We start from the raw sequence: 27910 nt of genomic DNA on the forward strand, positions 1-27910 counted from the left end.
CCTTCTTCTCCCCCGGATATTTCCCTATGTAGCGCCCTCTTGCATGCTGTTCCCGTGCGCCTTGATCCGGTATCCAATCCCATGCGACGCGTCGCAAAAGCAAAAGTAGTCGAGTCTATCAATCATCCGATATATATCCTCGCCCGACCAAAGAGAGAACGCCTGCAAAATTGCTCATACCGTACCCCATTGCTCTACATTTGCAGTAACAATTAACCGTGTGGATGGAACTTCTTAGATTCGAGAAATGAAGTGTTCCTGGTGCAAGTAGGAACAAATTTTGGCTGTATTTGTGTGGACTCTTGTGGTGGGGTTGTCGTAAACTCCCACTTCTTAGTTGTGGGGATCGAACACCCACAGCCCGCCCATCCGTCGGGGATAGCTCGGGACCTCGACTCCGACAGTAGTCGTCCCTTTCACACCATCGGGAGTTGAGTGAAAGATTAACCAGTATCTCTTTATTTAGTCTCATCGCATAAACAAAATAATGTTGGTCAATACAACATTGGCAAAACCCTCATCCGGGGAGAATGGACACGTCGGATTGAAGACGGCGAATGGGATCATGGACAAAACCTCACCGAAGAACGGGACGGCAAACGGCGTCTTGTTGAATGGCGTTCATCACGCTGCTTCTGCCGGAGGAGATGCAGTGAAGAATGGCGGTTGTGCCAATGGACATAGCCCGTCCTTATCCGCGGTTACAAATAAACCTCACCAAGAATCCAAAGATGCTACTGAGCAGGTAAGTTTGTCAGTCAGTTAGCCTATAATTATACATTATAAAGACGTGAAACAATTGTGTATATGGGAGATGGGAGTAGTATTCATTTGACTGTAGTAATGATTTGGACCTGAGGGTTGAGTAACCATGGAGGAATAACTCCATGGAGTAACAATGAAAAGAATAAACATAAACAAATTAATGAATGGGAAATTTGTATACAGGTTTTTTTTTTTTTAACTGTTGGCTATGTTTACTGCTCTGGTTGTGAAGGTAGAATCTTTTTCTTAGCACAGGGAGCTGTGCTGTGCCTGGTTTTCCTTTCCCCGTTCTTTATATTTTGTTAAATTATCTTCGTTTATCCCCCAACTCTTTTTTATTACTATTTATAATACTAATTATTATTATTAATGTCGGCATTGTAATTATTGATAATAAGTCCAAGCCCTCTCTGAAATAACTTTTTTAAGTATAAATTTAATGAATTCCAGTTTTTCATTGTTTAAAAAAACTGTTCTTTAGCTAAAAGTCTTAATTATTAAAATTAAGTAAATTATCCAATTATCTCGTCCTTGACAGTGAGCTTTCCGGTGCTGTGGTGATATAATCTGCAAATGAGTAATAATTTCATCATAACTAACGACGTTTATTGTGTATTATACATTGATAGCACCACAGCCCACACACAGTCAACACAAAAGGTAGACCCATAAACTGGAGCACGGTACTCTTTAAAATAAATGGACATACCTACAATCGTACTTGGACTAGTACGGTCAAAGAAGTACTGTGCCCCAGTTCTGGGTCTATCTTAAAATAACCTTTACTTTTGTGTTGAGTTGAGCTGTGTTGATAGTCCTGATAAAACCAACTACCCAGTCCTTGGTAGTGTTGTGTTTTACAGAATGTCAATAATTAACAATGAGACTGAGAGTGTGACAAAATTTGAGTTAACATCAAATGTTTGAGGAAATTGTTCCATAATTGATGGCTTTACAGCTCAATTGTTGTTTAAATGCAGATTGTTTTTGGCCCATATTTAAATGGTGAAATTTTTAGATGCTGAGGTCACTTATTTTTAATTAATCCGCTCTAGTAAAGTGATGTGATCATGTCCAACAACGCCATCAGAGTTTGTCCTCTTTCTCTACTTGCTCTGTGACTGAAGCCATCAGGACTAGTAGCTTAGCTTGTTATGTCACTAGTTCCCCAGCTTGTCACTAACATACTTGATGGATGCTTTTTAAACCATAACTAGCCAGCTGGACCACTTGGAGCAATTTCTGACTGGTCCTCAGCTATTTTAAATGGCAGTTGGCCAGTGGACCACTTTTAAGGGAAAAAGCTGGCCATGTAATCTGTACTGTGTACTTAGTTAGCTGGATAGAACATCAGTCAATCAAGTCTAACACAACAATTATACCATTTCCATAAAAAGTTTCAGAAAAGCCTGATTTGCAATTAATAAAAACCTGATTGGCACTCAAAAACAAAGATCTAGGGCAATGGCAACACAGTTCAGTTGGTAGAGCATCGCATGATAATCCGGAGGTCACAGGTTCAAATCCTGCTTTCTGAGTCAACTTTTCTTCGTTCACACTAACAGATTTTGAGACCAGGAATACCATTCTTTTGTCAATTCAAGATGGCAAATCCTACACTGCACATTAGCATAAACTTCCATTTCCTTGTAAATAAAGACATCCTGCTTGGATCGATACAATTTAACAAAACTATTGAATTTTATAGATTGATTGTGTTCCTGTCAAATAGGCCATAAAAAGGTGTAATACTTAGTCATTCCTGCCTTGAAATATTTAAAAACATGTTTCTACTATATGAAGTTACATCTCTTCATGTTTTTAACAACATCCCCTTAACTCTCTGTGACCCCGACTACCAAAATCAGGCCATCAGTTCATGGTGGGTGACTAATAATCCAAAGCAAGGATGTTCACTAAAAACAAACAGCTGATTGTCTGTGACAGTCTTGTTGTTATAAGGTATTATTAATTCTGGGAACGGGCGACCTAAATACTCATGTTGTTTTAAAAACATTCTTTACTTTGGACCAAGGTCACTGCAAACAAGAGAGGGAGGGGTAAGGGGGGGGGTGTTGTGTACTAAAACAAAAACAGTGCCAGTGAACATTATGTGAGGAGTTTTGTGTGTAGTAGAATACATGTATATTTAGTTTTGTGCACAGAAGTTACTTATTATGCCAGGTTTAAAACTGGTTGAGTTCTTCTTTTATAAAATTGGCTTGTCTTGGTTTTCAAAAGAGCTAAAAACTGGCACTACATGTACGTGTGTATATATTTATTTAATTTAGTTGACAAAATCTAACTGGCAGCACATAGCTGAATTATGTGGGATTTACAAAGCTTACAATATATGCAAAACGCCCATTCCAAATACGTAGTAGGCAGTACATTGAATGGGTCAGGTGATGTTTTGTAACTGACATGTTTAATTATTCATCAGTCATTCATTATGCACACACAAGTAAGGGTTCACAATAGGCTGTGACAACTTATAAAATGGGTGTGTACTGTGATGTAACAAAACATCAACAGCCGTTTCATGAAGCAAGTGACCACTACGTAATGTATCTTAGACTAGACTACTGTGCAAATTGCCTTGTGCGAATACTGCTCCAATCCTACATGTGCTGTGCGTTGTTTAACTGTCAAACTGTAGTGGAATAAACTGGATACATGTAATTCACGATATAAGCCGTTACCAAAAGCTGTCAACCATTTTTATAGCAACCTTATTATTAATAAATATTTGAAAATTCCCTAGTGTTTTGGTAAAATCCAAAATAAAAGTTATGCATGTTAAAAAATCATCGACCCGCCTTCCCTTCACTGATATTAATTTGATGTTCAATCAAACCGAAATGATTCAAAATGGATAGATGGCGCATAATAAATGCATTATTATTATTATAAGGCCTATTTGTGCGTGTTGGGTGTTAGTAAAATGTGTTGCAGAATTTGTTTTGTTTCTCGAATTTCCTTGTTTTATTTGTCAGCAGAAAGGCACAATTCTAATAATTTTAGTAAAAAATAGTAGCATACCAAAAAAACAAATCATTTCAAGTCCTGTGAAGTGAATTGCATGATAAAATAAAATTAATTCTAATCAGAACTATAAAAGCTAATTTACATTATTGTAGGCCCACATATGGTGCACAATTATTATGTTTAGGATTCAAAACTTTGCATGTGGAGGTTTAATGAATTCAATTGTAGTTTTGGTGAGTTGGTATGCCCACAATTCTTAGCCATATTCAAGTTAACAAGGGGCACTCAGCAGTACCCAGGCCATTGTACCAGGTTTTGCTTCTACAGGCTTTAAAACACCTACATGTAATCAGTTAACACTACACAGTTGACAGCAAACAAACAAATCCAATTAACAAATAAATTATCCAAGCCCACTTGAGATGCCTGACTGGGACATTATTGTTTATTTTCCAGGAATCATGGAGGTAGGAGTCCATGGTTAAATGCACGGTTATATTGAAATCCAATTGCCAGTTTGGTGACAGTTGACACATTATGCACAATGAGGTTGGGAAATGGTTGTGTAAGCTATGGGATGCATGCTACAATGTATGCTCAGAACATGTATTCAATAGTGCATCCAGGTGTCCATGATGTCCATGCATGGTGCAGTACATTTGGCTATTGATAGAATGTTGGGTGTGTCAGGGACCTGGGGTGGATTTCACAAAGAGTTACATGTAAGACTAGTCTTAATCTCGAGTTAAGACGAGTAACTCGTCTCAACTTAGGACTAGCCACACATTTTGTATATCTCCTAGGACTAGTCCTAAGTTAGGACTAAGGACTAGTCCTAACTCTTTGTGAAATCGACCCCAGGTAACAGGTTTTTCAGCTTGTCCCACACATTTTTATTTTAGTTTTCTCAAATATGACTTCATTTCAGAGGGAAATATTTCACAGATAAAGTGGTTCAAGTATGAACCAGTAGGGCTAAGCTTTCAGACTAAAATTAAACAATAATGTTTGGTAACCTTACGTGTATCAGTACTGGAATGTAAAAAATCGCCTCCAGGGATTCCATGTAATTCCAGGTATTCCTATTGAAAAAACCTTCATGTTCATGACATGACAAAAGCAATGACTACAACAATTTGGTCTTAGTACTTTACTTTAAATGTGAAGCAAGCTCTATGGTTACAATGGCCTAAAGCTGCATAATGAACATACACAGCACATGTACAATGTACAGTGCTGTAAACATGTGTTTATGTCATAACACTGGCAGTCCAGGGTCATGTCGTAGAGCTCCAATTGTTAAGACAGTTTGGTCTAGAGAGTCCTTACACAAGTGGTTTAGCCAAATCTTGAAAAGTTATGTAAGCTTAATTTATTTGGACACAAATAGTCAGGGCATCATGAGGTATTGTACACTATCATGTCTTCACATCAGTTTCATTAGATTTTAATGTCGTTATAGAGTATGAGGAGTTATTGCTCCATGGGTTAAACGAATATTTAAGTGGGTGAACTGTTTAAATCAAGCACAATTAATTGTAATATTTCCCCAATCACAAACCAAGACCTAACGGGCGCACTCACAACATTTGTTTTGAATACTGGCCGCAATTTATGTGTATCGCCCAGATGCTAGCTTGTACATGGGGAAAACCCTGCTGTTTTGGTATGCAAACTAATACAGAGCATAGCCCTGCATTGCTTTCGAACTGAAAATCTAGATTTCAGTTGTTGCACAGCAGGTGAACATAAGCTTCTCCCGTTCTATAGTATCCTGTCTTCCTAAAGTCCAACGGGGAGAGTAAAACATCCTGTGGCACTAATCTACGGTATCATTACATGTACGCCTACATGTGTACATGTAGGGGCTTACTATTTGCACTGTCCAGCATTCTCCAGAAGACGATCAGAGCATACTGATCGAAACGTCGAGTTAAACCAACCGTTCTTTTCAGAACCACCCCAACTCATTTAGAGATAGTTGTTACATGGTGTTACCGCAAACTCCTCTATATCTTATTTCCACCATACAAAGTTTCAAATCCTACTTATTTGCACAGTATTAGAATTTTAAGGGGTTAGTTTTTCGCTAGTTTCCTTACTCTCATGTACTTGAATAAAGATTTATCATCCTCTTAAAGGGGCTGGGTTCACTTTATCTGAAGAAACTGTTACATCTGACAATCTCAACTTAAGTTTATCCAAATGTGTGTCATTCATCAGCTCTTTTTTTTTTTCCGGCCTCCATTTCGATAGGGCCGTTTTTCTGGGGTTGGGGAGGGGGGTTGGAGGGGGGAGGTTAGTATGCAGGTATTCAGTGTTGCCAATGTGCAACAACATCAAATACAAGTTCAGCATACTTTGAAGATTACCTATTTTACTTGGAAATAAAGATGCTTAAATCAAAATAACAATGCTTGAATGCAGAGGAAACATTAATTCTCACCCCTTGTTTTTTATTTTCTGCAGGCCCAGGGTCGTGGCAAGTTCCATGAAACATTTGAAGAGACACCCCTCCACGTTGCTGTGATCACCTACTTTGGTTTCATGGTCCTGATTATTGTGGGTTACATCAAGGAACATTTATGGAGGATAGGAATCCTGAAATCACCCGGCGCAAAAGAATCCCCTAAACTCAAGGTAATTTGTTTTTTGCTTCATTTTTGAAAGGGCAAGGGCACCATGGCATTTTACACTGGAGTGGATTTGAACCAAAGTCGTCCTGATTAATGTGCTGGCGCTCTACCAACCTACATGTAGCTACATGTTTAATGTCGGCCATCTAGCCCTATGTTGGTGGTCTCCCTATTTTGTCACTATTCCTATTTTTGTTTTCATTTGATAACTACTGTACATATTAATCTACTAATCTACCATGTAAACCCGAAGAATGTAAACTGCAGAAATTATTTGATATGCACAGGGGCTGGCGAAAGTGCTGCAATCTCTCCACCAATTGCATTTTAAGGGAAATAAAAAAGAAGCGACTCTCAGAAATTTGCACATTCGCCAAATCCCATCCCTGGTACAGTTCTCACATTCAGGCTGAAAAAATACCCATTGTTGACAAGAACATTGAAGCAGATCTTTCTGATAAGTTAATCTTTAGACTCGCAACATTACCACAAAGAATTTTAAAATGTTGTTTTGCTAATTATGAATGCATTGGACATTGGTTTGTACACAGCAATGTGTACAGACTGAATCATTGGGCTAATTTTAGAAAACAGTACGGTGAAAGGTTAAATGCCACATTTTTGCAAAGTGATGTGAGTGATAGGACCGTCTGATGAAATACATCTAGGTAGAAGCCACGTCTACTACGTTTTGTTGCTGAATGAGCAGCCCCTTGTTAAATTCCGAAGTGGAAGGAATCCGATACTGAAGTTCTTTGCAGGCTGAGCTGAGCCTTCTGACGGAATAGTTTAATTAATTACAGAGTATTTGTTGAATTCCCGAAGTGAGTGATAAAGTTGGATTGAATTGGCCATTATCACGATGCAGCTATGAATGTCGTCTTCATTTACATCCTTCATTCGTTCCCCTATCTCTGCACCGCCCTTTTGACAAAAATAAATGTTTCGGCCATTGCATGCAAAGGCCCCGATCCCACTGGGAGGAAAACCATAGAGATCTCCAGACACATGGGGAAATCCTATGCAATCAGTAAGATTGAAAACCCAATCCCCACATAGTGCTAACTTGAAGTGCCCCAAAAGGGATTCAAATTTCAAGCAAGGTGCATAAGGTGAGGAAAGAAAACCCCCGACTGACCCACCCAAGTTGAGCTTTTTTATATATCCCTGCAATAATATATCATTTTGCAACATGCTGTCAGATTCTATTGAATCTTTATAAACCCATTAGATCACAAGCATTTAAATGCATTATTGGTTAGTTAAGTCATGCGATTCGGCAAGGTTTTGTCTGGGCCGCTGGTATGTATTCCTGTTTGTTCATCCATAGAGCAAGGACGGTTCATCATTAAATTCTGCAATCAACCTAGTTTTCAATCTATGCCTCAAAGACCTACAAAGCATCAAGTTTGAACTCGTCAAATTTTGCTACATCCTTCCATTTTTTAATCTTGAATTAGATTTTTTGGTTTTTGAGCCCTCTTACCTTTGATATGTGGGCATGCTAAGTTTTGTTGTAGGCATGAAGTTACTAAGGCAATGACCGTAATTTTACCACTATGTATCCTTCCATGGTTTAACCTTGTTTCCAGGACTTGGGTTCATTTTCTCAAATTTCTATGCAGTAATTTTGCAGTGCTTATGCAACAGTGTCCTTGGGTTACTTTTTAATGACATGGTTGTACAACTCCATGCTATAACCATGGAGGACATTTCCTTTCTCCATGGTATAAACCATCATGGAGCTATGGTATGACCTCGGAGGTAAGGAAATTTAACCAAGGACAGGTATGTAACTGTATGTCCTTGCTCTGTGATAATCTAGGAAGAAACTCACTCACTGTGCTGAAAAAAGTCCTCAATTGCAACCAAGGCTAACGCTACAAATAAATTTTAAAACTCAATATTTTAGGGTCTCGCGGCCTCTTGAAAACAAATAAAAAATGCATGTATTTTCGGATACTTAAACTTCATTTTCAAAACTCTGTGTGTCATGCGTAGTGGGCATCCTTAGCCATGATTAGCATGCGTCTTTGTATCACACCACGAACACATGTCATGGTTCTTGACAAATAAAAAACCCAATCTGTCACCATGGTATGACGTAATAATTTGGAGCTAAGCATTCATGCAATATATGCTACCTTCGAACTTGTTTCCTTCCCACTAAAAAAAGTGTAAAGGTGTAGTATCTGGTCCTTGCTTTTTGTGGTGCAAACGCTGTTACAAAAAAACGCACACTACACTGACTACATGCAATGCAATGGTACATGTTCATTGACTCTCAAAATGGCCTAATACCAATATTCTGCACTGTTCTAAATAAACCACTATTACGTATGATAAAAGTAATGCAAATTCTTACATTTTTTTATTTGCTATAACATTGCAGTATAGGCTACAACAGGTGCTTAATGCTACATGTAATGTTAATGCTACATATACATTTTTATATTTTTCAGCCCTTCCTGGAATCGGCAATTTATCACAATTGGTGGGAGACTTTTAACAAATAAAACAAACACTAGAATAAAATGTGTCTTTTTTTAAAAACATTTTATAATTTAATAGCCCCTCCTGTAATTAGTTATAACTGTTTTGTGGTGATAGGCCCTAACCTTTGATAATAATAAAAAGTAAAATAACGTGAACATGTTTGTTTGATTTTAATAAGCAATTTTACAACTCAATGGAATCCTTGATGCATTGGATTAAAATAAGACTAATTAATAATTCAAAAAGAAGACAGTAGTACAATTGACGCGTGACTTTTTCAGCTCTGCTTTGTGTATTTAAGAAAGATATTCTCTTCTCTCGTGTGCGACAACAAATCCAAAATGTCTAGGTCCATGCCCAACCATCATCGTGTCGTAATTGGGCAACAGCTGGCCAGACTAACGATGCCACTGTCCTGTTTGCTAATGAGGCACTCATTGAGAATGTTGTCTTGTGGTCTTAGCATTAGTCCCACGGTCACACTCATGTGTAGCATGATCTAGTTTGGGCTTCACCAGCTCTTTCTGTGAAGGTGAAAGCAATCTGGGCCCAATTTAATGGCTCTGCTTACTGTCAAATTCTGCGCTTATGATCACCAATTTCTGCTTACTGTCCCAGCACCGAATTTCTGTGCTAGCTGTGTAAGAAAAGAATGCCTAGTAATTTGTGAAGTACGCACACGCTGTGTAAGCGAAGAATGCCTCTCTTGTTATAAGTGCACATGAGTAACAATTCCCTGCTTACTTGTGCAAAAGGCCAGGGCCCAATTTCATGTCTCTGCTTACCGTAAGCACAGAATCGGCGCTTACGGAAGCAGGGAATTTTGTGCTTACGGCAAGCGTATTTCACGGGTTAGCAGCGAATTTTGGCTTCTGCGCATGCGTACTCCACGTTACTAGGCATTCTAGGCTTACGAAGCTAGCGCAGAAATTCGGCGCTTGCACGTAAGCAGGGAATCGCTATCGTAAGCGCAGAATTCGGCGGTTAGCAGAGCCATGAAATTGGGCCCTGATGTAATCGCGGAATTTATTGCTCCGTAAGCGCGATTCTTTGATTACGGTTTGCAGAGCCATAAAGTTGGTAGCATGTTCTTCTGTACATGTAGGTGACCAGTGTTTATTTCCCTCTCTAAAAAAAATCATTTCTTTTGAATGAGTTGCTACTGAGTTGCTCAGTAGCGGTTTCTAAATGCAAGAAACAGTGCTAAAAATCCTTTATAAATATTAAATCTTTCTTTTTCTTTCTTCTTCTATCCGTACAGAACTTTGTCCCTCTGTTCTCAGATTTTGTAAATTTCTTTGGGCGGAACATCTACATGCGTGGCCGGGACTGCGGCCATGTACCGATCGCCGGTATGCCTGGTGCCAATATTGACATCATGGAGTACTCAACCCCAGATTACAATTGGACTCTCAAGTAAGTATTCTATAAAAAAAAGTATTCAGGAATTGAGTGCTTTATAAAGCCACTTAGATTGTTGTGAATTTGAAAGTTCTGTCCTAATTCACCACGGTCAAAGTGGTTGGAATGCTGGACTTGCAATCACAAGCTATTGGGTTTGAATTCGGCCAAGCTAATCACTTATTTCACAAAGGCTAGAACAAGGATTTTTGTCTTTTTACTGAATCACAATTTATTGATTGTGCATTATAAGTTACCAATCATAGACGTTACCAATGTTTGAGAGATTGGATGTTGCCAGCTTGGCGTTTCTATTCCCCTTGTAGGATCTTTCCAAAGTTCCCTTCTTGGGAAGATCATACAAACAAACAAATTGTTGTTATTTTTTAGACCCTTTTCCTGTCATGCTTTGAGATAAAATGGAGAAAATTACATTGTATCCTCAGTACTACTGTCAGAGAAACTAGAGGTACACTGTATCTTAATCCGCATGTATACGGCTTATGAATTGATGGCTTCAAGAGTGGCTATGACTGGATGATCATTGAAAGGGCCTATTCTTTAACCTTGTCTCTTGAGCCGACAGCCATAGCTGAAATCGTTTTATTTTAGATGCGGCCAAGCTTTCGTATCAATCTATACAGATCTTGATCTACACACTTGTTTATATTACAAACACTCAGAAGTAAGGCCACCATTCCAAGTTCTCTTTGTTGCGATGAAAAATAGGCATTATAAAATCAGTCCAGTTTGCCATTCTTACTGAGGTTATCTAATGCCTGCTTTCACACTGTTCCGCAGTCTATCAAATTATCAAACAACTTAAAATGCAATAAAAGGAACTGTAGCTATGAAATGATAAGATGCTTTGAGATTGCACGGAATGCACACACACTGTCATCTTAGATTTAATGCATGTTAATATCTGCGCTCTACAGTGGTCTACACGCACTGTGATTGAATTAGAATCCTTTTTTGTTGTTGATATTTCTCGCTGCGTGGATATTGTGCAGTTTTGAAGCACCTAATCTTGTTAACATTCCTTCGTTAGTCAGCAGTCCTTTGTCAAGCTACAAGATGGAAACGGAAGCCTTTGGGGGGGGGAGCAGTTTTAATATGGAATCCAAGAATATTTGTAGAATGGACATGAGTATTCGTGCTCGGGCATGGTGTTCGTCCCTTGTCCAAATTGATTTCCAATATAATTATAGATTTTTAACCTTTTCCCTCAGAAAATTGGTAATGTGTTTTAAAATAGCCTGAAAAAGACCACACAGTATTTAGGTCAAACCTTGTAACCTGTACAATTTTTTATTTATTTATTACTTTTTTTTTTATATTAGGCCTACGGGTCAGATAAAACATGCCTTCATATCGCTGTGTAAAGTGTCACTGAAATAGAACAGCATAATGGGTTTATCTTATTCACTGTGTTTTGAGTCAATACTTGATTCTTCATTTTCTATGACTCTGATATGAGTGAGAAGACTTGTCTTTGACAATTACCAAAGGATTCCATCGCTTTAAAGTGTGAAGTAATTTTACATGATGTGCTGCTTGGGAGCTAGATTCATAACATGCCGAATTACAGCAACCGTATCAATCCACTTTAGTGCCCTGGTCACTGGGCAAGTTACATTCCTGCAATCTTTCTTTTAACTCCCTGGGGAGCGTATTTCAGCCCGAGTTGCCAGGGCACTCCAAAGGCTTTTTCATACACAATATCAACCTCTACTCTTGCAGGTATCCATTTATACCCCTGGCTGAAGAGAAGCAACTACAGTTACATTAAGCTTTTAAAAGGACACAAGTGTCATGACAGGGATTCGAACTTACACTCCGATGAATTGAATTCGATGCTCTAAACCACTCGGCCATGTAGGACAATCTTGTCTCTTTGCCAATATTGACACGCTTATCAAATACAAACATAAGCGATTCAGGCGGAGAGCCTTGGAACATTATCAACAGATTAAGTATTGTTCGCTTTATCAATTTCTTTTGCAAGGTATCATGAAATACAATGCGTGTACATGGATCTCTGCCTGATGTGTAATTCCAAACAGATAAGCTGCTGATAATATCAGTTAAGACTTTGTACAAAGCCTGACATGTTACATGTAATTGCATTCATGATCTTCCATTATAATGGAGAAAGTTAGAGTTGTCTGTAACAAAAATGTAAATTATTTTGAATGTACACGTGGTTTTGTATGTTAACACCACTGAATTTTTCTAAGGTACACATAAACTGTGTACCTGTAAACACATATTATCCAGCAAGCTAGAATCCTTCGTTTTGATTGACCAACGAGTATGCGATATATTATTGTGTTGCTGGCGTGCAATGGTCGGAAAGGAGGATGAAAATACCCAGTGGAATACTGCCACAATACACGGTTAATGACTAAAGCCACTTGAATTTTTGATTGATGAATGTGGTCTGATGTGGAGTGACTGACCTCAAATCTATCCTCCACTGACACTATAAACTTATTGTGAACTTAAATAATATGTTTGGGTGATAATCCCTGGTTATGGCAGTTACCGGTTGATTCCTTCTTACTTCCCGTCCCCCCCCCCCTCACCTGAGTAATGAATGACAAAAATATGGAGACCACCAACATTAGGTCTAGAGTACATGTAGCTCATTTGTTAAACTGTCAGCACATTATTCTGGAGGTCGTTGGTTCAAATCATTTTATATTCAATTTTTCTTTGTTCAACCCAAGATTATATAAACTTACATACAAATTTGGCAGGTAACCTACGTATTTATTCTTACCAGAATGGCTGTTTCTAGCGAACATGTGGTGCTTAGCGAAATATTCAAAAGAAGACAATATCTACGTCTGAAAAGCAAAAGTAAACAATGACCTCGACCCCCTCCCCCATCCCTTGTGACATGAACATGCACAGTTTAGCTACCAATTTCTGCTCTGCAAACACAGTTTCTATGCATTTTAAATTAGTTTGCAGCAGTGGTTTTATGCATTTTGTGTGAGGCTCTAACCCATGTTTTTTTTTTCTTCTTTTTAAGTGATTTCAGTTGTTTCATTCCTGTTTGTTGTCATTTTTTCGCTTGCAGTCTAACCGGAAGAACAAAAAGGAGTATCAACCTCGGATCCTACAACTATCTTGGATTTGCCGAAAACACTGGAGCCAGATCTCAGATGGTGGAAAGGGGAACTAAAGAATACGGATCGGGGATATGCAGTCCAAGAAGAGAACTCGGTATGGGTTAGATCTAGTAGGAATCATTGCAATTGATCCAATTTCACATACATTTCTACATATCTTACATGAATGTTTTAACAGAAATATTGGGGTGTATTTTGGGTACATTGGGGTGCGTGGCAGGGCTTGAGTTTAGGGTAAAATTCCACAAGGCCGCAGGGCTTCTATAAAGCTCAAAATGAATACCAGACCAGAAATGTTTTTACAAGACCAGGGGTGGATTTACTTTTAAAGAGTCCTAGGACTAGTCCTAAGTTGGGACTATCTTTGTTATATCGACCCAGAATCTAAATGAGAAAGAGCTTAACACGTATTTATATATATTTATTTATGGTACGAATACTTTGTGACTTGAACAGAATTGGAAGATACTTACTAGACTCTAAGTCAACATTTGAACAATTTTTTACAAAACAAGACAGTTAAAATAATATGTCTTACATACATGCAAAAAGTTATATAATCAAATTCTATTTGGTTTTCTTATTTGTGGCAGCATGAAAATAAATAAACTGTGTTGTTGTTGTATTCATGAGCTGGTGGACCTGTAGCTAAATTCCCTGGTCCAGAGCCTTTGGTCTGTTGTAAAATATTGAAGCTCTGCATTGCAAAGGGGGGGGGGGCAGTGATACATATTTGAATATAAAAGTACATTTATGTACTTCATACCATGCTAAGTTCAGGGGTGGATCAGGAGTGGTTAATGTTTTAACGACTGCTTTGAAAATAAGAAATATTCAGATTGCTGGTTGCGTGTTTTTTTTCTTTTTTTTCAGACAGTCATACCTAATTAACCATGGAGGTAGAAATAGAGTTGTACACATTAAACTGTCAGTGTCAGAGATTCACTCACACAGGACAAAAACCCAGCATGCTGTTCAATGCTTTTGTACCTAAGTTGGCTGAGTGCATGCTTTCCTTGCATGACTCTAGCCTTCTGAGTGGCTCACACAATCATCACCTGATCACTGCCAATACCAGTAGTACACTCGTTGTTCTTGATAACTCACACACACTGCACACTGAACCATGGCTGTAGTGCATGATCAGATGTTCAGTGGTATTGTCGTATTTGTAGTGCAGTGTTCATGCAGGAACAACAGTACGGCCAGTCTATAAACACCATGGAATTCCTGTGTGATCTTTGTGCATGTTTGTCTATTCAAACTGTTGGAGATGATGCAACCTGTCTGGTTTGAACAGATGTTAATGTTGGTTTGCATATTCATGCCCGTCGTCTACCCCCAGGTTAAATTTTTGAAAGCCATTATTTATAATTTAAGAAAAAAACCTGAATATTTATGTACACAACTGTTTTGGACGAGGTGGTAGCGGACAGTTTTGACTATAAATGCAAACCCAGTATTACACCCAGACTATGCCCTCTTTAGACCTTTATCACGGTGTGGCCATCTTGATTTTACTCCATTCCAACTCATTGTAACCAAACTGAGGTTGGATGAAATAATAGTCTGGTGCCATGTTTGCGCAATGAATGTTAGCATACATTACCATTATGGAAACAGGGAACTTGACCAAGATGGTGACAGCATGATAAAGGTCTATTGCCCTGGTCCTTGGCCTTGGTGTGCTTTCAAAAAATCCCTGTAGATTTTCCTTTTTATGTTTTTCCAATGGAAAAGCCCTTTGCAAAATGAAAATGACCTTGTCCTTTCAAAGATGAAGTTCCAGGTCTTAACTGTGTCAGGGATTGGGGTCATAGATAACTAGGGCTGTGTTCTTTCTCTAGTTACTCTGCAAAATTTCATGAATCTTAAAATAGAATTGCTACCCCCCCCCCCCCCCCCCCCCAGATAAATAAATTCTCAATGATTTACATTATAGTAAAAATTGTTTCTGGAAAAAAAGGGAAAATCAAAGATTTGTTAAGTCTACAAAAGGTGCAGTTGGGTCTTTGCAAGTTTATATGTAACCTAGAATTTATCAACATTTACATCTCTTCATTAGAGAGGCCCTATGTACAGTATATGTACATTATTGATGCAGCATTCATACAGCATTCATACAGCTTTCATACAGAAATCGTGGCTTAATGTTGGCTTTTTATAGTTTTATTGGCTTGGAGTAATTGAGTTCAATAGACTTTATTCTGGAGTAGTTCTTTATTATTGAAATTTACAGTATCTTCCATTGGGTAACTCAATATGTTTTACGATGTTATGACACCAGAGACTCATAAATTTCAGCTTAAATGATTGATGTGGTATAGGAAAACAAACATGGAAGGACTTATGAAACTATGAAATGGTTTGTGATATTGACCCCTTGAACGCACGTCACACGCGGCGACTGAGCCATGCTCACCATTTTGGTGGGCAATAGGTTTACTTGTAAGCGCCAAGTTGCCTAAAATGAGCACTTCACTGAATAAAGCACAGTGACATTGACCACCAAAATGGCGCATCCAAGATTATTCTGATGATGACGTCAGGTGAATTGGGTCAATTCATGGAGCATACTTTGCAATTTTTTTGCAGTATCAAAGGTCCACCAAGCTTACATTTAAGTGACTGTCTGCTTCCCTTTACGGTCTCAGCATTTATCAATGTGTACTATTTTGTTTTGCCTTCAGGAAACCTGGCTATCCATTCTGAGCTGGACCGCCTGGTAACCCGTTTCACTGGTAAGGAGGATGCTGTTACGTTTGCCATGGGGTTTGCTACCAACGCCCTGAACATTCCCTCTCTAGTTGGGAAGGTGAGTAGTAGACTGTTTATATTCTCATCAGTGGTGTACCTTGTATACTAAAACCCTTACCATTCTAAATGCAACAATACACACCAAATGGAATTAGATGCTGTAATCTGTTGCATTCGGCAGTCAACTCGGGTGTCATTCTTTGACTGAATTTGTTAAATTCAGCAGGCAAGTGACTTCATATTGGTGTTGCATATTGTTGTAATTGGCAGTCAACTTTGGTGCATTTTGCAGAGTTCACGGTCCGTACAATAAAGCCAAGTCACCACAACACTCTATGTGCATACTGTTGGAAGTGTCATGGCCGAGCGGTTAAGAGCACCAAATTCAAACTCTGGTGTTTCTGAGTGTGGGTTCAAATCCCCAGCCGTGACACTTGTGTCCTTGAGACACTAAACCATTGCTTCGTCCTTCGGATAAGACTTAAAGCCGTCGGTCCCATGTGTTGTGTAACGCATGTAAAAGAACCCAGTGCACTTATTGAAAAGAGAAGGGGTTCGCCCCGGTGTTCCTGGTTGTGGCTGCTTAATGCGCCGTAGCATTGTAAACCCTTATGAGTGCTACATAATTGGGTCTCAGAATCCATCACTGCAATAACCTATCTTTCTGAAAGACTTCGATATTATTATTATATAGCAGGGCAAACAACTTGATAAGTCCTAATAACATAAACAACATGCATGCACAATGCAACAAAATCCCTTGTTGCATTTTGTTGCATTTGGTTTCAACTGTGATGCATTCTGATGTATTTGGCAGGGTATGTAGAGCGACCCGATGGGTGGTTAGGGTTTGTCTTCCAAAGTGGTGGAGAGGAGGGGGAGGATGCTCACCTGCGAGTAGGGGGTCACCTTATAAGTTGGTCTTGTATATCTTTCATAGCTCTGCCTGCTTTTTAAACAAATTGATGATTCCTTTGGTGCTCAGAGTCATCTGCGAGGGGGGGGGGGTCTCATAAATGTGTCTTATTATTTCGTACAAAGCTCTGTCTACTTTGTGGACAAAATGATGAGTGCTTTAAAGGTAGTGGACACTATTGGTAATTACTCAAAATATTTATTGGCATAAAACCTTTCTTGGTGACGAGTAATGGGGAGAGGTTGATGGTATAAAACATTGTGAGAAACGGCTCCCTCTGAAGTGCCATAGTTTCCGAGAAAGAAGTAATTTTCCACGAATTTGATATCGAGACCTCAGATTTAGAACTTGAGGTCTCAAAATCAACCATCTCAAAATGCACACAACTTCGTGTGACATGGGTTATTTTTCTTTCATAATAATCTTGCAACTTCGATGACCGATTGAGGTCAAATTTTCACAGGTTTGTTATTTTATGCATAAAAAAATTATGTTGAGACTGTGATAAAGTGCTTAATAAAAAAAAATGTTTTCAAGTCTTCATTGTATAGTGATCAAAAAGTATTTATCTTAGAATTAATGTAGTGTGTAGTGTGTAAATACATTGGTACGATCCTCATTAATCAGTTAGTGATATCTTGATTATGTACAGTGTTACATGTTTTATTTTCACTTCTCTTGTCTTTAAAAACTGATGTTGTCCTTTTGTTTTTCCTGTCAGGGCTGTCTTGTGGTCAGTGACAAGCTCAACCACGCCTCTATCGTTCTGGGAACTCGACTTTCCGGTGCAGTGGTCCGAGTCTTTGAACACAATGGTAGGTACAGCATAGTGTTCAGAATCTAGAGAATGGTTTGTTGTTGAGAAAATAGCTGTCACAATTAAACAACCTGTCACAATTTCATAACCTATGAAATAATTTAGAAATAACTGTAATCAAATTCATTTAAATATTTTGGGAAAAAGTCACATAAAATAGCTGTCAAAAAAGCACTCCGAACTAGCCCCTGATGAAATTCACACGAAACAAATTTGTTGATTTTTATTCACCAAGTAATAAACCACCACAAGGGAAACTGACTGATTAAATATTAATAGTAAAATTGTTATTGTTTTTTAACGAGGTATTTTTGTAACCCGTGCAATGTAACCCTGAACTGCTTTTGCTATTGTTAGAGCAAACAGTCTGTCAAATATTCTAATAAGAAGATAAATATTGTAATGAAGTTGTGGGTAGCTATTAGCTACCTTGGAATCATGAATAACAACCTGTATTTATGATAATCTTCCAAAATCCCCTTGGGGTTATTTTATAAGAAGCAGCCACAGTACAGGGCGTATGGTTAATCATAGAGCAAGGACAATCTATGGGTAAATCTTTACTGCATACCTGTAGCCACAGTTACTGTACCTGGTGTTTATGCAAAGCAAGGACAGGGTTCAGTGATGTATCAGTAATCAGCCCACAGCAAAATATTACTTAGTGGAGTCATGTTAGTGGGTGTTATAAGGGTAGGGTTATTCAAGAGAGACCTTGGGCTGTATGGGCTGATTCAATTGGGTAGTTGACATGGTTAACTGCTCAATCTTCCTAACTTAACCATTTAGAGACCACAGCGGTTTGTACCAAATGCGCAGAGCGGCCGCAATATTTGGAAAAAACATTCTCACACTTTGGGGTCAAATTAAAGGTTTGGGACTGAATTGACATTGTCCAATGTTTCCCATGTTAACGTAGAATCAGCCCACAGCAAAACATTACGAAGTGGAATCATGTTTGTGATTGTTGGATGGGTAGGGTTATTCAAGAGAGACCTTGGGCTGTACATGGGCTGATTCAATGTGCATGTTTGACATGGTTAATTTCTCAATCTTCACTTTTTAACCATATGGAGACCATAGCGGCTGCAAACGGCTTGTACCAAAATGCTCAGAGCAGCCGCAAACGGCCAAAATATTTGACCAACTTTTTTGCCAACATTGGTGTCAAAGAAAAGATTTGGGACTGAATTGACATTTTCCAGTGTTTCCCATGTAAACATAGAATCTACATCTCAAATACAAAATTAAAATTTTCATGACATTTTAACTGAAATCAGCAGTGCAAAAAAATCAACAAGATTAGCAATGTGTGGGTGTATTGCGATGATTATACAGTAATGAATAGTCTCTAAAGGCTTAATGGCTGGCTGAACACTTTAACGTGACCTTCAGGAGCTACAGACATGTTCACGCAGCAATGAGCAGGGTATACTTATACAAAATATTTGTTGCATAAGGGCAAACTGAGGGACTGACAATTCAATACAACAGATAGACATGGGATGATCTAGCCTTGGCCAGTAGAGGGCGCTAGTCCTCTACAGCAATGGATTTTAGCTACAAATGATGAATACAGATATTGGACTGAATTCCTGGGCCCAAGTTCATACGGGGCTGCTGAAGAGCATACATTTTCTCAGCACAAGAGTATTTTGCTTACTGGACAGTAGTTATCAAATGAAATAACATGTTGTGTGCACAGTTTGTGGCTGGTGTCCTGCTTTATAAGTTTTGCGAAGCAGAAATATTTTAAGCAACATTTTTTCATTGAATCCTGGAGGGTAAACAAAAAACGAAAAATTTAGCAGTTTTTTTTTTTAGTAATGTTGCTCCAATGAAATGTTGTATCGGAAGCATTGATTTATCTTTCCATCTTTTTGTAATACATGTGTTCCCTGTGGTGATTTCCACCAGTTAATTGCAATTATCTCACACATTTTTTGGGAATTTATATATATATATATATATATATTTTTTTAATTTGTGTTGATTGTGTATGCCAAAAATTAGTGTTGATTGCGTATGCCAAAATTAGCGAGCTGTCATAGGGCGATGTATTCTATCATTGGGTTTGTGAAGCATACCATCCTTCCAATCTTCCCTCTGTGCCTCTGCCTATCTCCAGTTCTTGTGTATTTCAGCTTTTTTCTCTGTACTGCTGCACTTTGGACCTCCCTACCTGTACCTTGTTTTACATCATCTTGCAATCTATCTGCAGTTTAAGGTGAATGTGAACAAGTACCTTCTCTCTCTTGACATTGTCTCCTTTTTATCTTGTAGCCTTCACCTTAGAGCCCCCCTTCCCTCCTGTGTTGGGTGACTTTTCATAGAAATATACAAAATTCAATTAAAATAACTAAGATACATTGTTTTGTTTCCGTTTTTGTTTGCGTTTAGATATGGAGAGTCTTGAGACGGTTATAAGGAAAGCCATCGTGGACGGTCAACCTCGCTCCCACAGACCCTGGAAGAAGATCCTTATCCTGGTAGAGGGAATCTACAGGTGAGTCAAAGGTTGACAATTCACTCCTAAAATGGCTGTGGTGTCATTGGCAAAGGATCATTTCGGTACTTTGCTAGACTGAACCTTTCTTTCAACATGCATTGCACTCACTTGCACCTATCTTGTCCACCATTTTGGGGAGTTTGTACACAAAGGCCCAAAATGATAGAAAAGGTAGACATGCATTTTTAGGAGGTGCATTCTGCATGCAAAGGTATGCAGTAACTGAATGAGAGTCCATGATTCCATGTACAGCCACAGGCCAGAGCCCAATTCGATAGAGCTGCTTAACCAACAAGCTCTGACTGGTATCGGATCCTGCTTATTTTTGCTAAGCAGAAAATGTACAAGCGATTTTTTCTGCTTAAAGGATTTGGGTACTTTTTCAAAATGTCCATAGATTTACATTAAACTTACAGGGTTTGAAGATAATGATAGTAGAAAGCTTCCTTTCAAATATTACTTACTGAGATGCTGTAGTTTTTGAGAAATGAGTAAAACAATGTAATGAAAATACGTTTGTAAATGCTAAAAATAATTTTCGTCTCATGAAAAATTATTTTTATGACATTGTTTTACTCATTACCCAAAAACTACAGCACATCAGCTCGTAAAATAATTTTCAGGGAAGCTTTCTACTATCATTATCTTCAAACTGTGTAAGTTTAGTGTAAATCTGTGGACATTGTGTTTTTGGTCCTACAAAAAGTACATACACCCTTTAAGCAGCTCTAGGAAATTTGGCCCTGCTTCGATGATAGCGCACCTTTAAATGTGAGAAACGATGCTGTTACAACTTTGCATAATTAAGTTGGCAGGGGGGGGGAAAGGCTGTATTTCTATACTCAGTCTCAAATTGATTATTTGATTACAACTTTAATTTCTTCTAGCATGGAGGGTTCCATGGTTCGTCTTCCAGAAGTCATTGCCCTGAAGAAGAAGTACAAGTGCTACTTGTACCTGGACGAGGCACACAGTATAGGGGCGATGGGGCGCACAGGGCGGGGCATCGTGGAATATTTTGGCGTCAATGCCGATGATGTGGATGTGATGATGGGAACATTCTCCAAGAGTTTTGGCGCGTGCGGAGGATACCTGGCTGGCAGCAAGGTTGGTTGACAAACTGCAAGATAATTTGACCTTAATCATTCCATCTTATTCTGTCATGTTTCTTGTGTTCAATAGCAGTAATGGATACTGTTTCTCTTGATACCAGGAAGGGATCAGACTACATTATACTCCCCGACTCAATCTAATTATGGCCATTTTTTTTAAAGTAATGTTTAAATTTGTGAAAAGATTCCCAGGTTTGACTGAGTTGGTATTCTTTTGAAATGTAAATATTATTTTGCATAATGTAATTTACTCCACTAAGATTTAGCTGTTTTTACTTATTTAAATTTATATTTCTTCTTTAATGATAATTGTATGTAGGCCTTTGACCTTTTCATGGTTAAGTACACCATGTACTTTTACAAATCTATGAGCTGTGGTGGGTCTGAAAACAATTGTTTTTTTTTCAAGAGTTTGACGTCACAAAATGTGCAATGAAAAACTCACTCAATTTGAAATGTGCTCAACTCTTAAAAACATTCCCTGTGTAATACGCCTCTCTTAAAAATAATGCATGATGTCATAATTCTTGCCCAAAATGAGGCTATGGGCGCACGTCCACCATCACTTGCAGTGGCTGCGCCCATCGCCTCGTTTTGGATTAGCATTGTGACGTACCTCATACGATAATATAAGAAAGGCGTATGGAGTTGTGACACATGAAGTATGTAGCGAGCTCAGCACGTGAAAGCTTTAAATTTGCAGCAGTGGTTGATGACAGATGATGACTATTGTATTTTTTTTCCCTATTTGCAGGAGCTGATTGCTCGTGTGAGGACCAAGTCACACAGCGCTGCCTACGGATGCCCAATGGCTCCCCCAGTGGTCAAACAGGTCATAGCTAGCATGAAGACCATCATGGGAGAGGATGGCACCACTGTGGGTAAGATTACACTTCCTTTGTCCACGGAGTTTGAAGGCCACATTGGGGAGATAAATCTAAATTTTTACTTGAAATGAATTGAATTAATAATTTGATTAAGTAGAATTTCCACCAGTAACACGTAGCCATGTTGGTGTAATGTTTTCTTTCCACACTTTCCACCTCTAGGACCCCGAAATTGAATCCCGCCAGGGCACTGCTTGATTGCGTGGGTTTTCCCTGATATACATTTTCTGGGTTTTCCACCTTTGCTTAAACTAAAACTTTTCTGAGACTCCTTGGCTTCACAACCAGAAAATAAAACTGATGAACACTTGAAATATCTTGATTGCTAAGACTAGAGTTTGCAAACTTTGTTTTGTGCCGAGCCAATTCGCCAACGAGACTCAGGATAGAAACTTAGCTATCAGTAACTGATCCATTTCATTTTATGTCTGTCTGACTAGGTGTCAACCGTATAAGTCGTTTGGCGTGGAACACCAGGTATTTCCGTTACCGCTTGAGAGAGTTGGGATTCATCTTCTATGGAAACGAGGACTCTCCAGTTGTTCCTCTCCTCATCTTTATACCTTCTAAAGTACCGTAAGTAACACCTCTCCCTCCCCCAACCACCCCACATTGTAAAGTTAAGACTTAAATAGTAACACCCCCCCCAAAAAATCCTTTCTCTTCTCAATAACCTGGCCAAATCAAGTCCCCAAAAGTCCCATCAAAATTTGGAAGGCTCAAGCGAAAATGAAGGAATCTTTGTCCTAGTTGATGGAATGTGTTGCATCCAGCATGCTCCTTGGTTCATACTCGATTTGGAAGCAAATGTGAAGCAAGTTACATGACGCAAACAATCAGGTACGCGCTGTTTTCGGATTGTGACACAAGAAAATTCCCTTCGCTTTCGAGTCTCGGTAAAACTTCCAAGAACCAGGCCTCGTTGGGTTTAAACCACTAGTTGAAAACCTCTTCACCACACATTGATTCCCTTATTAAAATTGTGGCAATATCAGCTTTTATTAAAGTTGCCTCTATCTACTGAGCAGGCTCAGAATCTAGTTAGTAAGACATTTGCTCTAAAATGGCAAAAGACATGGATTCAAATCCCACCCGAGTTTTAAGCTTTTTTCACAGGACTATTGGAAGCACTGAGTATACAGTGCAAAACACTCATCGGTTATGTGTAAAACACTAATATTATGGCATGGATTATTATTGTTGTCTCCACAGTGCATTCAGCCGTGAGTGTCGCAAGCGTGGTCTCGGTATCGTTGTGTGCGTGTTTCCCGCTACCCCATTGGTGGAGAGCAGAGCAAGAATCTGTCTGTCGGCTGCTCATACCAAAGAAATGCTGGACGAGGTAAGTTGTGTGTTCCCTTGCATAAGTTAAAGGAACATTACAGAATTGGTAAGAAAACAAAATCGCGAAGATCACAGATTTACATCAAACTTACATGGTCTAATGATGATGATAGTAGAAAACATCCCTTGAAATATTTCTGTCTGAAATTTCATTTTTGATGAGAAATAAAAAATCTAACTTCGCGTTTGGAGTTTATCGCTCAGTGAGCGTTTTATTCATTTTTGTTTTGGAACCATGCAATGCGAAATTTGTAATCGGTTTTTCACTTTTCTCTCATGACCAAGATGGTCAATCGATCTCAAACAGTTACAGGTTTGTCACTTTATGTACATGGTGGATTACATAAAGTGCTTCCACCACCAGCAACTTTTTTGATAGCAAAACCAACTCTGTAATGTCCCTTTAAAAAGCAATGGAGACATTTTCAGATCAGATAATGTGATCTGGCTTTTTCCTCAGCAGGGATGTGATTTCCCTGTTTTTATACAGAAATCTATATTTTTTACAAACCCCTTTTTTGTTGTTCTTCATTTTGATGAAATTCATAAAACATGAAGATGAAACCATATAGAACACCCGAGATAACAAGAGTAAACCAAAGATTAATGTATTTAAGCAGGCTTCGAGCTCACAAGCTTTTGTGCTCTCTCAAGCTTTCATGCTTTCAGCTCACAGTACAGGTTTCTTTTAAACATCCTATCACATCCTTGCCTCGGGCATTTTAGGGATAATATTCCACAAATAAAAATGTCAACGGTATACATGTGTCTAGGAGACGTAGACTCTCTTTAAAAATGCACCCAATGTTTGAGATTGTTCAACATAATAATGTAAATATATAAAGATGAGTTCCGGAATGCCTAAAGCCTACTGAATATGGCAACCAATAAAGTCAGGTTTTTGTACTTGTGCCAGACGTATTGTTATGAATTTCTTTTTAAGAAAACAATCCTAATTCTTTTTAACAGGCTCTTGATATTATCGATGAGGTTGGCGACATGTTGAACTGCAAGATATCCAAGCTTCCAAAACCCCCACCACGAGAATGGGACGACCAACCACCATTTGAAGAGGAGTTTTCCTAGATCCCTGGAGGAAAAGGTTTTAATCAAAAGAGTGTAGATAATATCCAAACGTCTGGACGTCTTCAATTTATTCGTGACGGACTTAAAATGTTTCAGTTAAGAAAGAAAGTCAATGCAATGAGGTGTCAAGTTCATATCCATCTTTTGTTAGTTTTACTTTGTTCAATCCAACAATAGTTAAATTTTGCTCAGTCACTTTTCCCTATTGTTTATCACTTGATAAATAAAAGTTCATAGCAGTAACAATCCTTCCAAGGATAATCTCTTGTCTGAAATATTATCAAAGTTAAGGAAGTGTTATTTGAAAACCCAAAATAACTATTGCTTAATTTAATTGCCGCAATTAAAATAAGCCCATATTATGAAAAGTGGATAATTTTCCGGGGTGTTTTTTATAGAAAACGTGGCCTCCTATTTTGCTGGAAAATTTACAAGATGGCTGAATCAAGTGTTTATTGAATATTAGAGGATGAAAACAAATTGATACTCTTCCAAAAACCTGATGGTGTAACATAGATTGAGTTTTTAAAAACAGATTATATTTGCAATTATTACTGTACTGATAACTTATCGAACGTTTAACGTTATTTTGTCAGAAGGCAATCTATATTATGATGTTATACCCATACACCAATTTGTGTAAAAGCACAGAAAAGAGTGTCTCAAAAAAAACTATACACTTGAAATGGCTGCCGAATGAAAAGTACATGATTCTTGGGGAAAAGTTTTAGATGTATGGATAGCTTATGGACTCGACTTTCATATGACACCAACAATTCTGTAAATAATTCATGCTTGGGTGAAAACTGCTCACTTTTGTAAAGGGTGTGACAATTAGGTTGCACAGGAATTAGCCTTCAAATCTGTGAGAGGCTAGTCTTTTGAAGATCACAAAATTCTGTCCAAGATCTCGGCTACTTATTCTTCAATGAGCAGTGCTCAACCAAGCATGAATTATTTATGGACTTTTTATACCATCTGTCCATTTGGTTGGTAAGTTGTTGCAACAGCTAATTCTTCGTTCTCAAGATATGAAAGGTGTTCTTTTACTGGCTAACTTTTCAGTGAAGTTGCAAGTGCTTTTTCAAAGACAAAATGGTCGCTGTGTTAACAAATATCTTTGTTGAATTATGTTGCTTTTTGCTACCAGTAAACAGTATTATCAATTCAATTCAATAATTTAATATTCAATTCAATTGAATTTTACGATGATCCATCGGGTGTAATTTGCAAATGATTAAAATCTTTGCAATGGTACCGCTGGACTTTAAAATTTTATTTGCAATTTATAATAAGTAGTCAATACAGTGCACTATAATGAACAAAAGCGCTGATTAATGAACTATCAATTGTTAGTTAGTGTTCATTAAAAAAAAAGTGTGTTATTGTACCAATAATATTGCAACATTTGATAAAGGCCAGTTGTTGCTGTTTTTAGTCAGAGGATAGTCAGAGAGTATTCTGCATCTTCTTTAACAAGACCAATTCCATACTGATAATTGTATTGTTCATATTTAAATTTTATCAGTGTTTTGGATCTAAAGCAAGATCTAAAACTGTTAATGGTCACTACAGTGGGATGAAAATTTCATCTTCTCTTTGTAAAACCTGGTTCATACTTCCTGTGATTGCAAATGCGATATATATTTTTATGTCACAAACCTCAAACAAATAATTTGCAACATTTGAGCTGTGTTCAACTCCTGCGAAACATTTGCTGCGAACACAGCCATAAGACGTCAAAATTGGCTTCGCATTCGCAGGAAATATGAACCAGGTTTAAGTCTGCCCTTTAGAATGGTGTGGACATACCGACAGAGTGGTATTTCTGTACATCTAGATCCTTAGTGTAAATATCCAGAATTCATCTAGAATCCATCTTATGACGAGTTCCGACTCAAATTTGCTGTTCGCTTTGAGGAGCGAACTCTGAAGATGCGATTAGTACCTGTGGCGTGAGAAGACTGTTTGAAAAAGTTTATTAAGTCACAAGGTGTTTGGTGTGTATAGCGGGCAGTAACATAACATTAACTTAAAATATTTTCTCTATGTTATTAATTGTGAAAGTTTGTTTCATTGCTATTTGTATTTATTATCTATGTTATATCCATTGTAAGTTAAAAAAGTTATCTTGTTTTCCATGAGTAGTTCTTTGATTCATTCATTTTTTATTATATTTATATGTTTTGTCATTTTGTACTTCCTCGCTCGCCTGTAAATGAGTCAAATACTTTTATCTTATTAGATTAATTGAATACATTGAATTGACAGAGGCTGGTTGTAAACAGTGTAAAACAGAGATTCATTGTTCCCTCGGGACAATGCCCTATTGTTTAATTGACGAGAGCATTTTTGGAATCTGTGAGTGGGACGGTGATTGCAAATGATGTCTCACGATACAGTCGGCCAATTACAATAGCCAATTGTTGTGACCTCTTTCTCAGGTCACTGCATAAGACACAATGAATATCAGTGTTCTTTTAGAGATGCACCACCCTTTGTGCAAATTTTCCAGGAAAATGATTACATGCTTTATGGTAATAGGAGACTTTTGAGACGCTGGCGGAAGCAGACATAAAAGTCCTTTTTTTGCGGCTCTGAGCGTGCACGTGCATGCTCATTATTGATTGCGTAGGTCTGAGCAGGCGCAATACTGTGAAAAAGGACCGTCTAAAAGTCTCCCATTAGAGCTATTCAGTACTTAAATGATATTTTACACACATTTGCTATACACTTGGGTGGTGCATGTCTAATAAATTGTATTTTTTAAGAATCCAAATTGTTATATTGTACTTATGTAATTAGTGTATTTGTATTAGCGTGTGGGTACCTCCATTGTAGTAGCTGGCAACACCAACTGGAGCTCAGATATAGGTTGTGATGTTTGCAGACTGACGATAAACCAAATGTTGATATTATATAATCTGTCAATGCGCCTTATTTTTGACAGCGCGAGGGCGCTATAAATAGTATTTCTATCACTTCCGGGGGTATACGCAATTCGCCCTGCACAAATCAATAGGCGTTCTTTCACTTTTGTTGCGCCGTAGTTTCAA

At 38.2% G+C, this 27910-nt stretch overlaps 1 protein-coding gene across 1 annotated transcript; it reads left to right on the plus strand.

Annotated features, from left to right (window-relative positions):
• Window positions 1–98: 98 nt before the first annotated feature.
• On the plus strand, window positions 99–27859 carry LOC117300114 (serine palmitoyltransferase 2-like). The gene is made up of 12 exons (XM_033783814.1): window positions 99–745; window positions 6223–6393; window positions 10147–10301; window positions 13375–13520; window positions 16117–16241; window positions 17821–17914; window positions 20317–20422; window positions 21313–21532; window positions 22292–22418; window positions 22865–23000; window positions 23637–23766; window positions 24738–27859. Exons 1-12 carry the CDS (start codon window positions 488–490, stop codon window positions 24852–24854), a joined length of 1785 nt encoding a protein of 594 aa, XP_033639705.1. The 5' UTR covers window positions 99–487; the 3' UTR covers window positions 24855–27859.
• Window positions 27860–27910: the final 51 nt, after the last annotated feature.

Source organism: Asterias rubens, chromosome 1 (genome assembly GCF_902459465.1).
Source record: "Asterias rubens chromosome 1, eAstRub1.3, whole genome shotgun sequence".
Classification (NCBI taxonomy): domain Eukaryota; kingdom Metazoa; phylum Echinodermata; class Asteroidea; order Forcipulatida; family Asteriidae; genus Asterias; species Asterias rubens.

Coding starts and splice junctions, on each gene's coding strand:
- LOC117300114 (XM_033783814.1), top strand. CDS start 488: ATGTTGGTCAATACAACATTGGCAAAACCCTCATCCGGGGAGAATGGA. Junction 746..6,222: donor CCAAAGATGCTACTGAGCAG/GTAAGTTTGTCA, acceptor TATTTTCTGCAG/GCCCAGGGTCGTGGCAAGTT. Junction 6,394..10,146: donor AAGAATCCCCTAAACTCAAG/GTAATTTGTTTT, acceptor CTATCCGTACAG/AACTTTGTCCCTCTGTTCTC.